Source organism: Mastacembelus armatus, unplaced genomic scaffold (assembly GCF_900324485.2).
Source record: "Mastacembelus armatus unplaced genomic scaffold, fMasArm1.2, whole genome shotgun sequence".
NCBI classification, from domain to species: domain Eukaryota; kingdom Metazoa; phylum Chordata; class Actinopteri; order Synbranchiformes; family Mastacembelidae; genus Mastacembelus; species Mastacembelus armatus.
In genome coordinates, this window is record NW_022872940.1 from 1,430,500 (window position 1) to 1,446,141 (window position 15,642).

General features: G+C 39.5%; 2 protein-coding genes across 2 annotated transcripts; both read left to right on the plus strand.

The window, feature by feature from the left end:
- Positions 1-230: 230 nt before the first annotated feature.
- Positions 231-8,270, plus strand: cyb5a (cytochrome b5 type A (microsomal)). Its single transcript, XM_026329545.1, has 5 exons — positions 231-569; positions 4,436-4,564; positions 4,702-4,731; positions 5,103-5,137; positions 5,968-8,270. Exons 1-5 carry the CDS (start codon positions 432-434, stop codon positions 6,050-6,052), a joined length of 417 nt encoding a protein of 138 aa, XP_026185330.1. The 5' UTR covers positions 231-431; the 3' UTR covers positions 6,053-8,270.
- Positions 8,271-12,469: 4,199 nt separating this feature from the next.
- Positions 12,470-13,498, plus strand: ppp1r3g (protein phosphatase 1 regulatory subunit 3G). The gene has a single exon (XM_026329540.1). The coding sequence runs from the start codon at positions 12,554-12,556 to the stop codon at positions 13,376-13,378; it is 825 nt and encodes a 274-aa protein (XP_026185325.1). The 5' UTR covers positions 12,470-12,553; the 3' UTR covers positions 13,379-13,498.
- Positions 13,499-15,642: the final 2,144 nt, after the last annotated feature.

Here is a 15,642-nt window from a genome sequence, read left to right on the forward strand (position 1 = left end):
GAAATGGTCTTGTAGTCTTTCAGAATAAAATTCAAAATAAATAAAAAATCGATGGAAAAATAATTTTAAAGAGTGCAAAATGACACAGTTCATGCCCACAATAGTGATTCTGACAAATTTAGCGCAGAGATATATTTAGTCCTGTGCTAACATCAAGTGTTGCCACAGAGAAATCCATGAGTAGCAGTGTATTTTGAAGGCAGAAGGTACTGTTCCTATGGTGAATACTGGACATATCACGGCTGCGAGCTCACCATCGCTCAAACTTGGGAGTCCTGTTGTGGAAACTGGGTGAAGTGTCGGTGTTTGTGCATAGACACTGCCCTGACAGACACAGTGCGCTTATACAACCCACAACCAGGAGGTGTAACTGCTGCTGTCCGCTCTCATCGGGTTTTACATTAAAATTGTCTGACCGCACAGACACGCAAATGGGGGAAAAGGAGCAGAAGAGTCCCGATGGACTGAGATATTACAGACTATCAGAGATTGAGCAGCAAAACACGTTCAAATCAACGTGGATCATCATCCATAACAAAGTCTACGATGTCACCAAGTTTCTGGAAGAGGTGAGGAAGTAAAGGTTGAGGACATTTCTGTTAGTGAGAGCTTGTGATAATCAGCATTTCGAAATAAATCAGACTGGGTCATTAGCCTGCCCTCACAGAAACATTTAACCAAGTCTCTCTTATTTTTTAGGCATAGAAATAATCTTAAATTGGTGTCAAAATGTTTCAAATGTGAATTCATTTGGTCTGGTTGAAAATGAACATATTTAATTCAGTTTAAGAGGCTGCAGATTATTGCTGTGTCTACATTAGTATTACAGGGGCCCAAGAAAGGCTCCTACAGGAGCTGGACCTCAACACACTAGCAACCAATAATTCATGTGTGCTGAAAAAAGAAATAGATATTTCAGATATCCCAGACAGCCATGTGGCCTGAAAGTTACTGAGAGGTGATATTTTCAGTTCCATAGTCTTAATTAGTATTTAATCCGATTCTCACACAGCAAAGTTGGAGTTTGGTAGACCAGATGCACAGCTGAACAGAGTTGGGGGCATGGCAGTTCATTTTGCATCCTAAAGCCCTCTATCAGATTATTCCAGCCCTGTTGGGGTGCCTTATTAGTGTGAAAGTAAGATAATAAAACTGTAATTCAGTTCAATAATATACTTTAGAGCCTATGGTATGAGAGTCAGATTTCATGCTGATTCACTGTGTGTCAATGAACTTAGGATGATAGAAAGTGCAGGTGAGGACTTTGACCAGGTTGCATATTCATCAGCTAACTGCAGTAGATTTATACTGTCTTGTAGACGTGCATGTTAGTTCATTAGTGAGTCAATGCAAATTCATCTGCAGCTATTTTGGTAATTTAATAATAAGTAATCTTTTTTCCATCCACCCATTATCTGTACCCCCTTATTCCTTTAACCAGCTTTAGGTTTTGGACTGCTAGTAATACTAAACAAGACTTTTAAAGATGTCATCTTTAATTGTGGTATATTAAAATAGACATTTTCACTAAACACCAAATACCAATTGAATTAGAACAGAAAGAAGATGGTTTCATGTCTTCAGATATGACAGTGTAGTCTTAAGATCACAGTAAACAAGTCAGTCAAACAAGTCAGATGACATGTCTTTTGTCTCTAGGAAATTGTGATGGGAACACTGTAAACAATATTAGTTTGCAACATTACTTCTGTAATTAGGTCTGTGAAACACCTTTGGCTCACTGAACCTTCCACTTTTGATCAGTCACCTTGATTATGTCCATGTGTGTCAGAATGATTTGTAATTTTTCTTGTTGTTGGTGTGGTGCCGTACAGAGTTCAGTGTGGGTGTGCTGTCCAGCACTTAACCCTGTTTTCAGAGGTCAGGGCTGATGCTGCATTTCAAGGACTGTGGTTGGTTGATCAAAAACTATCTGTAAAGGTCTTAAAATGTGCTCTTAGTGAAAATATGTGATATATGATATGATGATATATGATAATAGGATGGAAAGTTCCTGTTAGGCAATATATTAATTATATATTACAAGTATTATTATTATTATTATTATTATGATTATGATTGTTATATTAATTAAAACAGCCAAATGTTGGACATGTGTCTACCAATTTCCCCACAGTAGTTACTATATTCAAGTGCTTACATTTATTTACCATACTGAGTTTATTACTTGTAATCCATTTGAGACTGACGGGAGCTAAATGACTCACCTTTCACCAGTTTACATGACTGCAGTCTGTTTAAGTTGCACTTTTGGATGGCATGTAGCCACCAATCCAAGAGAGATGGAGGGAAGTAAAAGAACAAGAAAACCAAACTGGACAGAAGAGACTGAAACCAGAAGATTTCTGTGTCACTATATGAGGCTGTGAAAGTGTTTCAATAGTTTGTGTGATCACTCTGCTGATGGAAGGTTGTGACAGACACAAGTCATCACTACTGCACTGTTGCATTTTTCCAGTTGCCAAATACCTCAGTGCTGTAATCACTTTCATTTCTGGTGTTAGGGCATTACTACCTTGGGTGGGCGATGTGAGCACATCTCTAATAAGTTTGATCACAAACATTATCCCATCGCGATCCAATCTGTAGCGTTTAATTAACTCACGATCGTTCGGTGTTTGGAGAATATTTCTTCTTTCAGCCATTTTGTCCTCTGCTAAAGAAACTCTTAAGCCTCTTAAAAGTCCTGCTCTCTGCTCTTAACAATTGTTACCTTAGGAGCTGTTTTTAGGGCTAAGATGTTTCATGAATCATTTTTAGCTTTACTAAGATTTAGTCCTAAATTTAAGGGGAAATTCTAAGAAAACGTCATAATTCTAAGGATCTTCTTAGAATTTCGTCACTTAGGAAGCTTTGTGAATATGGGCCCTGGTTTCTATCAAGTTGAACTGACTCATTTAACACCTCAGTTTCATCAAGAAGCCTGTTATTATTGTTGACAATGGACAACACAAAATGGAGCATAAAGAGAATTTCAGTGAGCAATAATCATGTTTATTTTGTAGTGTTTTTTCTCAAGTTTGGAAATGTTTGGAGTCAGTCTCAGTTGAGTTTATAGCTCAATGAATCCAGATGTTTTTAAGCTGCTGACAAACCAATGCACATCTGTTCATTCTTAAAGCTATAGTCTTGTGATGTAGGGAGTAATAAATCATTATCAGTACACTCTGATGACAGTAAATCAGGACACTTTGATATTTTAATGTGCAGAGCTCAAATATATTGTATACTGATACACACCAAAATACTACAGTAATACATACCAGTAAAAACAAACACATCATTTTCTGAACTGTTCTTATTGATAACACTTTATCAATATCAGCTAGTGCATACACATTTATCAAATATAATACAACATCATATTCCATATAGTAAAAAAATCAAAGTGTTTATTCCTGTATTGATTAGCAGTTGTCCCATGGACACAAATGAATCCCAGAAGGCTAAAAATGGACTGTTGAGCTTGGACTCTCACCAAATAGCTAAGAGTCTTTGTCAGCCACATTTCATTGGCTCTTTAGTCAAACGCCATTAAACTCCATGTGCCTTAAAAATGGCAAGTAAAAAATTTACAGTGTGGGAGCATTTCAAGAGGGCAAGGCATTTGTGTAGGTCTACATTAGGTAGTTAGGAAAGCTAATGTTTTGGCATCCGGGCAGCCAGACCAGGACATGACTGCAACAACACTTAGAAAACTTAAAATTAAGAAACCTCCAGCAGAGCCAGGCTTAGAGTTACAGTTGGGCCTGTCTCTAACGTACAGTTAGCCTAACTGTAAAACTCACACTTGATACATCGGAAAGAAGAAATGACATAACCATCGTATCACAAAGATATATTTAAGCGCGTATGAAGGATCTCTGAGCACAGACAGTGCTGATGGTACTCATATTCACTGTGAAAAGGCTGTGACATGTCCCTGAGGACATGTCCTCAACACCTGGGACTCACAAAGTGCTGTTTACCTACAATCTCGCTAGACATATTAACAATAATATTAAGTTTGTATGTATTAATTACAGACAGAGAGAACCACCAAGCAATACACTAAACATCAATAGCTGTTCCTTATTAGGATTTCTGTAGGGTTGGCTAAATTCACAGTTTACTATGCACTGTGACTTAAGCAAGGCATCACACTAGAGGAGGTGTTTGATCAGGAGCTGAGGCTACAGTCAGTGTAGCATATGAATCAGTCTGGTGATTTTTGTTTTTATTCTCTGGTCCACAAATCCCATATGCACACTCAAACTCACAATTAATGTATCCAATTTAACAACTATTATTATTATATTATCTAAAATCATTGTTACTATTTCCTCTATTGGATTTTAACATAAACTGACTGCTGAATACCCATGATAAAATACTGAATCACATCATGTATGTGTGTGTTTGTTTTCCATATCAGCACCCAGGAGGAGAGGAGGTGCTGAGGGAACAGGCTGGTGGAAATGCCACTGAGAGCTTTGAAGACGTGGGACACTCCACTGATGCCAGAGATATGGCCAGCACTCTGGTGATAGGAGAGCTGCACCCGGTCAGTCTGTGTTTGTGTGATTTTGTGCACAAAGCCTGAATGTAATAGTTCTGGGATTTGTAGCAGCACGTTGTGTATGCTATATCTAATGCACCTGAAGACATAAAATAACTGTCTGTGTATATGTCTGTCTGCAGGATGACAGACACAAGATTGCCAAGCCTGTGGTAAGTGAAAAAAGTCTGTCAAGAAAAGATTCTGCAAAATTAACTCTCATGTCAGGGTTGTACTTACACATTAATGTCTATGCTACAATGACTTTAAATCTACTAGGCAGATGGGGGCCAATGAAAGGTCTGATGGAGTTTATAGCACTTTATTAGGTGCACTTAGCTACAACTAATACAGTCTATTCCAACAGATGTGCACTAAGGTGATAATGTTCAGTTTTGGTTCAAACCGTTGCAGGGAGCTGTCAATTCAACCTGAGGCTGTAGTTTGTGCAGCTGTTGAACTGTTTTGTCTTACACACAGATCCAGGGCTAAAGGACAGACACATCTCTGTGAATCACTGACGTCTGTGGTTTGTGTCTTACAGGAAACACTGGTGACCACTGTAAAAGAGGAGACTAGGTACACACACACAAACACACACACACAACCAGTCACCATCACAGTAGCAGCAATAACAAGTCAAGAAAAAAAGCCCAGAACTGACATAGTCCATACCTACTGGCTACCATCAGACACCTCTTCTTGGATAACATCAAGCAGCATGCCAGAAATGAACACCACTCCAACTCGTTGATCCTCCTGACAGTGATCTACAGTGAGGACACTGGGATGTCATTCAGACTTGAGAAGTGTGGCCAGAAAATAGAGAGAAGAAGGTTGAGACTGATGGAGTAGACCTGGTAGCAGTCCAAATAGCAGATGGCAACAAGATCCAAGCGATCAAACTACTGGTATGGTGAGCTGGACAAAGAAGGACATGGAGGCTGTGCATGTCAAGACCGGGAAACCTCTGACAATATATGGAGGTTTCCACTTCAAGTCACTGTCCTGGATGAAGCCCAGAACATCCAAGCGGATATCCATAAGATGGAGAGATTGGCTCCTGAGAAGATGTCTGAGGCAGCAGCAGATGATATGAAGATCAAGCAGAGGAAATGCCATGGAAAGACAAGGCCCAGATAGATGATAACAGATGACTAAGGTGGAGAAGATGTGGAAAGTGAAGGTCAAAGTGGAGTGAGAATATACACACACATACAGTCCTTGTTCATACTGCTGGACATGGGTTCCCTCTCCACATGAGTTCCAGTTAAACCCCTGCCTCGATCTGATTGATATAGAGTCTCTGACCATGTGATGTGATCAAAAACAAACTTTTATTTTAAGGCCTGTGCAGGCTAAGTGATTGTTAGTTCCGTACTTAACTACCTGTCTCCTCTCTCTTGCAGCTGGTGGTCTAACTGGTTGATCCCTGCTCTGGTGGCAGCCATCGTCACGCTGATGTACCGTATTTTCACCACAGACAGCGAGTGACATCATCAGATCTGTTGCTGTGATGTCATCAACAGTGATATTTCCCAGGTTGTAATTGGCGGCTACACCAGCCAGTAGCAGCATGTGGATGCTGTGGCTCCTTCCAGCGTGGAGTGGTGTTTCCAGAGCAGATGACCATCTGCTGCGGACCATCAGCTAGCAGCCTCAGGGGGAATGGTCTGTTCTGGGATCACTAACTCTACGCTGCCTTTCAACTGCCACTGTTGTATAACACTCGAGATCATTTCATGCTGTTTGTCCAACTAATTACTTGGCATTACGTTAATGAAGTCATTTATGAATTTATAGTGACACTGTGAAATATGGATGATTCATAAAATCTTTGATTTGAAATCTTGTAGAAAAGCAATGGATGTATAATTTCGTGTAGCTTTTTATGTTATTGTAACTGAATTTAGTTGAGTTCATACATTTGCAGTCAGCAACTAATGAACATCATCTTGTGTTCACAAACTTCAAAAAGATTTCGAACTGTCAGTTTTATATTTGTACTAACTAATGTCACTGACCTAAGTATAAATGAAGAATAACTTTGAAACAGCAGAAAACACTGACATTGGACCAAAACCCAGAAATAATTCAACCAAAATTTAACTGTAAACATTTGTTTTTTTAAACTGTAACAACCCGTAGTAATTTTATAAAGAAAGCATATCACATTTTATCAACCTGGTTCTTGTTACCATAATTTTGCCATGAACTCACAGATGCCTATAAATATGACTTGAGATTGAACCTAGCCACATTCTTTTCTATGTTCAGGGATATGCTGATTTCAAATTTGCTAAATTTGGTTGGAAAGTGAAACGATTCATAGCAATCTAGTTTAATAATTCCCAACCTTTATGACCTATGACCTCTTGTTACAGGTTACATGTGAATACCGGTTGTGAGCAGTCCTGATAATTTGGTATTTATGGGCCCAAAGTGTAGAAAATATCCAGTAACTCACATGAAGAAAAGACTGAAAGAAAATCTGAAAAAAATAAAAACTTTGTATGTAATGTTGCATATAAACAGGTAAATGCAACCAACTAACAAGAAGGAAACTACTCAGTAGTAACTGTGTTAGTTTGCAGTAGTGTAATAAATGTTAACTAGTTTGAAAATACACACCATAAAAACACAATATTGGCTGAAAATGATGCAGGCTTTCAGATGGGTTCTGCCTTATCAACTGTTATCATCATCTGTCCTATTAGAGGGGTAATATGTATGAATGTATTCTGTCAGAGTCACAGGGAAAACTCAGTGGGTGTTCTGGAGTTTAAAACTGTATTGCATAACTCACTACACTGAGTGCATCTCAGTGGACAGGTAGCTACATGACCGCAGATTAAAGACTTATGTCACAGTGGCCAGAAAATTCTTCTAAGGCTTTTTTGGGGTTGACTTTTGGACACTTCAATAGTGAAGTGAGCAGCAGCTGTAAGATGTAATAACAGACACCTGTTCAGCCATGTTCATCCATAATCATAAACTATGGCAACACATTTGTATTGAATGGGAAAAATGACAATGTGACTTCTTGCACAAATGGGTGTTATTTGTAACAAATCTCCTACAGCCACAGACCGACTGTGAGACCACAGGACACTGACATGTACAAGCCCACTATTCTCCTACACAGGAGCCAACTGGAAGAGATGCCAAATGACAGAGCCAGATCATTTTGTAGTTGTTTAATGTTCGTTTAGCCCCGGTTTTGGTTCTTTTAAGCTTTTTTTTTGTGTGTCTCCATAGTTGTCAGTGAGTTCTCTTTTCTTGTAGTAATTTTCATGTGTTTTTGTAGCTGCTTTTTGTTTTTTGTGTCTCTGTGTTCGTTTTGCTTTTCTTTGTTGTTGTTCTCTGGCTTTTTATGGTGATTATACATCTAATTTTGTTGAGAGTTGTGGATATTTCTGAACATATATATTGTATAAAAAGAAATGTTCTGCCAAAATAAAACTAGACAGAAAAACTGGATCCTCAGGGTGGAAGAAACAGATTTTCTATGACATGTGGTCAGGCTTTCAGAAATAACCTTGTCTGTTCTGCGTGATGTGGGACCTCTTATAAGTGCTTCTCAGAGGCAGTTTGGTGATTTGGGTTTAGCAGATGTGATTGATGGAGGTCACGACTGTCAAGGATCATGTTTCCCAAATAGACAAACTAATGGCCTTCCGTGCTTTTCCAATAAAAAGGATTCCATCACACAGTTCATTTGACTTTTTTATTGTTGGTTTGATATTTGTTACTGTAAATAGAGAACTGACACTTGGGATTTTCACCTTCTCCCCAGTTTGAAAGCAAACAAAGGAATTATGTCAGATCCCGCAAACTGGCAAATACCTGGATGTGTCTTTGCAGAAAAAGTAAAATCAGGCAAAATAGATGGAAAAAGTTTGTACATTTTGTCCTGAGAGAATCATCAAGATAAAAACATTAACTAGTTTATCTCAAAATGTGACTTAAAAAAACAAGAAATTTTATGAAGCCTATTTTCACTGTTTGATCCAAAATAACTCACTTGAAAACATTTTGTAAAACTCACATGCAAGTATTTTGTCATTCTCCAAAACCTGACAAATAATCACCAAAAGCAAAGGTTCTATTATTTTCAGTTCTGATTTAGTGATAAAACTCTTTTTGTACTACTGTAATTCTCCAGAGTTGAAGGCGTGGTGTGCCCTTCTGTGAGGAATTGTGTACAAGGTTATCAGCTAAAGATAAACAAATGTGAAGCATGTGCCAAAGTCCTTGCATAACCAGGTGTTTGAGTGAGTCAAACTCACCATGAGCGGTCTTATAGTCCTCCAGCGCCACCTTGTGGATTTACAACATCACTGCTTTCCACTCCAGTGAATAATATGTCCAAGCAGTGTCAAGAAAAACAAAACAGACACACAGAGAACTTAAAAATAAAGATGTAAAGAAGTAAAAGGAGTCCATCCCATCTTCCTCTGTCAGTGTCAGGAGGAGATCCATGGTTTTATTTTTTCCGCTGTTTATATATATCTTTTTGTTCATGTGCTGTTGTTTGCCCTCACATACAGTTTTCAGAATATGTCTATACTTGAACATCAGTATCTATATTTGTTTGTTATAGAACAGTAACTCAGTAAAGGTACTTACGAACACATTTGAGGCACCGATGTTTAATTTGAGTAAGAGGCTTTGGCTGTAAGGAGTAGTTTATTAACACTGTTCTCTGTATTGGTTCCAGATGTTCCAGCACAGCAGCTAAAACCAGAACATAACACGTTTAGTGATGAAATGGTTAAAAAATAATATACACCCCTCTGTTGTATTGTATTCCCTGTAAGGAAACCTCTACTGCTCTGTAGTGGGTGACGTCTGTAGGTGTGTGACGTCAGGATGATGTCGCGGTGACATCACGCGTTTGTTTACCTGCCGCCGTACAACGCACTTTGTTGGTCACGTGGACCGCAGCCCTTACGTAACAACAGCTTGTAATTTTGATTTCTCAGAATAACACGCTATCCTCAAATGTCTAATCAATAATTACGAACATTAGGCTTAAATATCTGGCAAATAATATCCAGGAAGGTTCACACAGTAAATATAGTAAATATATTTTGCAAAGTACATATTATGTTTTGATTGGAATATTTTTGTTATTTTACATATTGTGCTTTATTTTACATACTGCATAAACAGCTAAAATGTTTTGATAACACTTTACTTAAATAAGACTTTTATAGTGTTGACCCAGTTTTTTTCTCTACACGTATTGTAAACATGGGGCTTACATAGTTTCTATGTCAATCACACGTGGATGGCCCCATCGCTCTGAAACAGCTGAGCAGTAACATCATCCTGCTGTTTTTACATGAACCGATAAAAATGCGAACTATTGCAAAGAGCGGGTCGTACAGGATCAATGAGCCCGGTGGCTGCATATGACAGGAACAATACCGAGAGGTCTATGAGAGACAACTCCGCAGTGTGTTATTTAGTACCACCTGGTGTCATAGCTCATGACTGAATAAAGAGGAATGATCGTGTGTAATTGCACTGCGCTCCGGCACGGCGCATCTGCAGATTTATCAACCTGAGCCTGCTGATGCTGCAATGGTCCTTTAATGGACTGAAGGTAAAGCTTTTCGTAGAATATCAGCAGATAACAGTGTCACCATTAATCGTTTTCATTTATAAATATGTAACACCGGAGTTTCTCATGTTACTCCTTGTTTTTGCGCCGATTGAAACGAAAATGGTTGTGAAAGTGTTTGACTGAAACAGTTTATTTAGATTTTGAGCATCAATATGTAAGGTCTGTTTACTTTCTTCTAAAATGTACTTTGCTCCTGTTCAAAAAACCCCTCAGATGTAGTTCTGAGATGTCTGTTCTCAGCACAGAAACGCCAATATCTCACTTTGCACTGTATCTGGATAGCCCTCGCATGTAAGTCAAATTTCAAGCAGGTTCTTATATTTAACAGCCTAACTAGAGGCCTTACTCGCCATCTTCCCAGTAGGTTAATCCATGTTAACTATTACATACAAATATCAATGCAAGAATGTCAAGTATTTTACAAAAAGGCTTGGGAATGACTCGCTTCCTCAGGCCTCTCAAAAACACCATGTACTTGTTTATCAATCTACAATGAATAACAACATAGTATAAACCTTTTTTTTTATTTCTAAAATGTCAAATTAAACTCTCGAATTGACACAATTAGTAAAACCCTCAGTGGCTCCAAATTGTGGTCAGGTGCAGCTTGTTTGCTTTGATTTTCCTTGTCTAGCACTTGACTCAAGTCCACCTGTGGAAAACTGAACTCAATTCAATTCAATTCAATTTTATTTGTATAGCGCCAAATCACAATACAAATCATCTCAAGGCACTTTACAAAAACTAAAACTAAAAACCCAACAATTCCCTTATGAGCAAGTACTTGGCGACAGTGGAGAGGAAAAAAACTCCCTTTAACGGAAGAAAAAAACCTCCAGCAGAACCGGGCTCAGCTGACTGGACATATGAAGTCTCACATCTGCCTGTATATATGTCTTACAATCCACACAGCAGGACATGAAGTCCAAGACAGTCTGTCACCCTCTGAGAACACCTGCTCATCACCTACTGACATCATCCCTATGGTCCAGCAGGGAGGGGGCAGCATGAGGCTGTGTATGTGTGTGCACAGGGAATAAACAATCTACCTTATACTGATCTACTGATACTGTCCCTACATGGTTTGGCGAGCTCTACAATTACAACCTAAGCCAAAACGGAGTTAAATTAACAGTGTACAAGTGTGGGTGTCATGAAAAACAAAAGATCCATGGAAAGGCCAAAAGATGAAGTTCATAGATCCATCACCCAGTCTGACAGAGTTTGAGAAGAACGGGACAAACTAGCCAAAGCCAGGGATGCTGGTGTGGACAAAGTACCCAATGAAAGGTTTGAATACTTTTGTAAATGGGAGATGTATGACAGAAAGGTACAGAGATTATGAAGCAGTGGTGCAAGAGATCTTTTTGTTCATTTGAATCTTTTTGTTTGAGATCCTTTACTTCAGTAAAAGTTGCAATAACCACACTGAAAATACTCCAAAGAAATCTTGCATTCAAACTCTTACTTAAGTAAAAGTATTATTAGGAATACACACTTAAAATATCATAGGTAAAAGTACTAATAACTGCTTGACGTGTTTCTATTTGTGCTGCTTTTATTGTGATTTTGTGTTATACAAATAAACTGAATTGAACTGAATAAAGTGGTGCCTCTAAATGTTCCTATAATGATATGATATGATAGTAATGACTGCATTAATGTATATGTTGAACTTTACTGCTACAGTAGTTTAAGATTGGACCAGTCTGAAGTACTTTATGAACTGTAACTATCTTAATCTGCACGTGTGCATCATGTTTTGCAAGATCTCATGTGTCTGAAGTTTTCACTGGACAGGAAGGGGATGAAAAACTGTAAAGTAACTACAGCTGTATTAAGTTACATAAAATGCAAATACTCAAGTAAAGTACAATTACCGCAAATTTGTACTGAACTATAGCAGTTGAGTAAATGTACTACGGTAGATTGCCGAACACAAATAGGGACAGTTTCATCCATATGAAAGTAAATCAACAATAGTGTGCAAACACTGGAGGTTTCTAACACTTTCTGAAGCCTCTGTTTTTTGTGTATACAAACAAGTGAACTACACTAAGACTGATGCAGTCTAATACTACACCCGTGTGTGTGTGTGTGTGTGTGTGTGTGTGTGCAGTTGTTATTATTACTACGTTGTATCCAAACAGGTGAAGGTTAATGTTTCTTACGTGAGGGTGCGCGCGTGTTTGTCACACCAGCTGCAGCCTGGGACGCTGCTGTGTTCCCTGAAACGTTGATCCCTGGGGAGGGGGTGGGGGTGTCTGGTCTATACAAGATGACCTGCACCGGGACCTCACGGACTCCTGACCGGCCTGCACTGCGCACACAGCACACCCAGGGAGCCTGGCTGCCGGGCAGAAATGTCCCGCTCACCTCTCCAGTCCCAAACAGGGACGGAGTCGCCTTTCCCGGGGAGCTCCGTGGAAAATGGCCTGGGGGAGGAAGAGGAGGACGAGGGGGGAGATTTGGACGACGAGGTGGACGCCTCTCAACTAGAAAGATTTATGAAAGACAGGAGAAGAGCCAAATCCCTTCCCGCATACCCGGCGGCGCTCTTGGACGGCGTTTCCACGAGTAACGAGAGCAAGCGGGTGAAGTTCGCCGACTCCATGGGGCTGAACCTGGCCAGCGTCAAGCACTTCAGCTCGCTGGAGGAGCCACAGATCCCCAGTAAAGTTCTGTCAAGGCACAAGAGTTTCCCACCGCCGCAGCAGGACTTAATAAACGACCTGTGCCAGAATTTCAAGTCCAGCCTGGACACAGACCGGCTCTTGGCCTGCTTTCCGGAGCCCCAGGAGACTGAGCGGAGAGTCCAGCATCTCCGTGTCTGCCTGGAGAAGGTCACCGTCACACAGTTTGACGTGAGGGGACAGATCCGGGTCCTAACCGGCTGTACAGACAAAGAGGTCGGTGTCAGGTACACCTTCAACGACTGGCTCTCCTACGTAGACGCGCAGGCTCTGCCCGCGGCCGCGGAGCAGCCGGGGTATGCAGGAGAGCGGTTCAACTTCACTGTGTACACGCCGCCTTTCATGGATCCTAGCTTGGCCGTGCACTTCGCCATTTATCTGAAGAGCGAGGAGGGTGAGTTCTGGGACAACAACGAGGGGAAGAACTACACCCTCAGATACCACTGCATGCCGAGCACCATGCCCTTTGTCAGCGCCGCTTTCCACGCAACCTGAACGGTGCGTGCGTCGTGCGTAAAAGCTTTCCACAGCCTACGCTACGACTGCTGAAAAGAAATGCTTAAATGTAGCTACTGGTTATTATCTGGTCAATAAATACATCATTTTTGCAATTCATTGTTGTGTGGTGAGTCTTTCTGAGATCAGGGGACGTGTATGTCATAGTTACATCCTGTGATTGGCCCCTGAATGATCATTTACTGCTTTTCTAAGCTGCATTTTCTGGCACTTCCATCACAAACCTCTGAACTGAAGCTCATAAATGTATTTCTGGCGGGCAACAATGCAACTCATAGACATTTTTGGATATTTTTCTGAACTTCCACTTGGATCAAACTGACTTTCCTTCTCAGAGAGGACACAGCCCACAGAGTCTGTGCTGGTTTTCATAATTAGTGCCAAAATCCTTCTGGATGTTTTGGGCAATGATGGACCCTCATCACAACCAATAAGACAAGTGACCCAGTTTCACAGCTGCTCTGTAAATGAGAAAGTCGATGTGTATTAATTTCAAATGAAAAGAATAGTTAACATAAAGCTTGTTACAAAATGAAATGCCTTAATAAGGCGCCTATGTGCAGAGTGCACCAAACTGTAATTGTAGAATATGAGCTGTTGGAACTTGTTAGTCCATAAACACATATGTTATGGCCATGCAGTTATTTGACAACAGTAAACATGTCAGTCAGAGAAGTGTTTCCTTGTAAGCTCTGCTGCATGGCTGCTAATAGTGAAAAAGACTGTTGATGCAATGTTGCTCCTGTTTACCTCATTCAGGTGTATTACCTTGAAACTGAGTGTCAGTTGAGTGTCTGATAGACTGGCTGGGAATCTTGTCGAACAATAAACATTGCTTATAAACATATTTGAAATTCTCTTGAATTTTGTAAAAAATGATCTTGGTAAGATCTTATTATCAGTTCTCTGTCTCCTAATGAGTGCAATGCGCTCCTGAGCATTTTTGCTCACTTACATCTTTCCTCGTGTTGTGAAGATGTGAGGAGAATGGAAATTTGTTTTTAAAGACAGGAAACTGCTTGTTCCTCTGCCTGATTCTAATGGTAAAGGTTCTGACAGGGATTTTCAGCCGCATATGACTGAATGAAAATGATAGTAAATCTAGTAAAATGTGCTAGTTGCCTAAAAATGTTATACTCTTCGCCTCTCCAGGCCCGTCCAGTATTACTCAAGATATAGCTGTGATCACATGACAGGTGGCCTTCTCGACAACCTTTGACCTCCTCCCAGTGGAGGCTATGATGGTTTTGTTCACTGTCTGTTGATGTCTGTTTTTACTGTTCATTCATTTTCTCACTGTTCCTCACAGTCAGACAACACCACCTGCTGAAGAAGACTGTACCGATGTGCTGGAAACCTCTAAACAAAATTAATTAAGTTTTTTTTTCTTTCTTTTTCTTTGGGACACTCTGGTCGAGAATTTGGGCCTCTGCGGACAGGGTCCTCATCATCAGAGGATCTCCAGAAATGGTCACATAATTTGTGTGTGTTGTCTTTATGGTTTAGTCTTTCTGAAGTAATTTAGTGTCTTTAATGGTAATTTTTCTGTATCATTTATAGCCATTTGTAATAAATTTAAAGTAATTTTGTATTTCTTGTTGTGTGTTATGTTATGTGTTTCTTGTTCCTTAGTATTTATTTTGTGTCCTATGACTTTCAAACAACAAATATGTCACTTTAAATTTATGGCACAGGATCTCTTGGGTCCCTGTACCTGGTTGGTTCCATCCACTGCTCTGAGCCTAAATTTTCAACCGGTGACCCTTGTAAATATCTTTCCCCATCTTTTCATTATTGAATTACTAATAAAAAAAAAGAACAACATTCACAAAAGAAACCACTGATTTCACAATAACAACAAATTTTAAACGTTTTTAAACAATGAGCTAGTGTGAATCTAGCTGTACGTAAATAAATACACAAAAATCAAACTGCACATCTCTTCTTACTGTGGGTTTTATTTTATTATTTTTATTTTGCCTTCTTCATACATGTTTGACTAAGTTGGTTAAAGACCAGATTTTCATTACACTCCTGTAGGGATGAGTGTGGAAAATTCTTGTTATCCTTCCATTAAAGAAACCCACAATAGTCACAGAAATAATATAATAATAATATAATTATAACTGACAAAAGTAATATTAAATAACAATTTAATGAAAATTAACTAATGAAAATCAGACATTGCTTTTGAATTGAGGTCCAACAGAAGCATTTTAAAAAACAAACTAATGAAACTGACC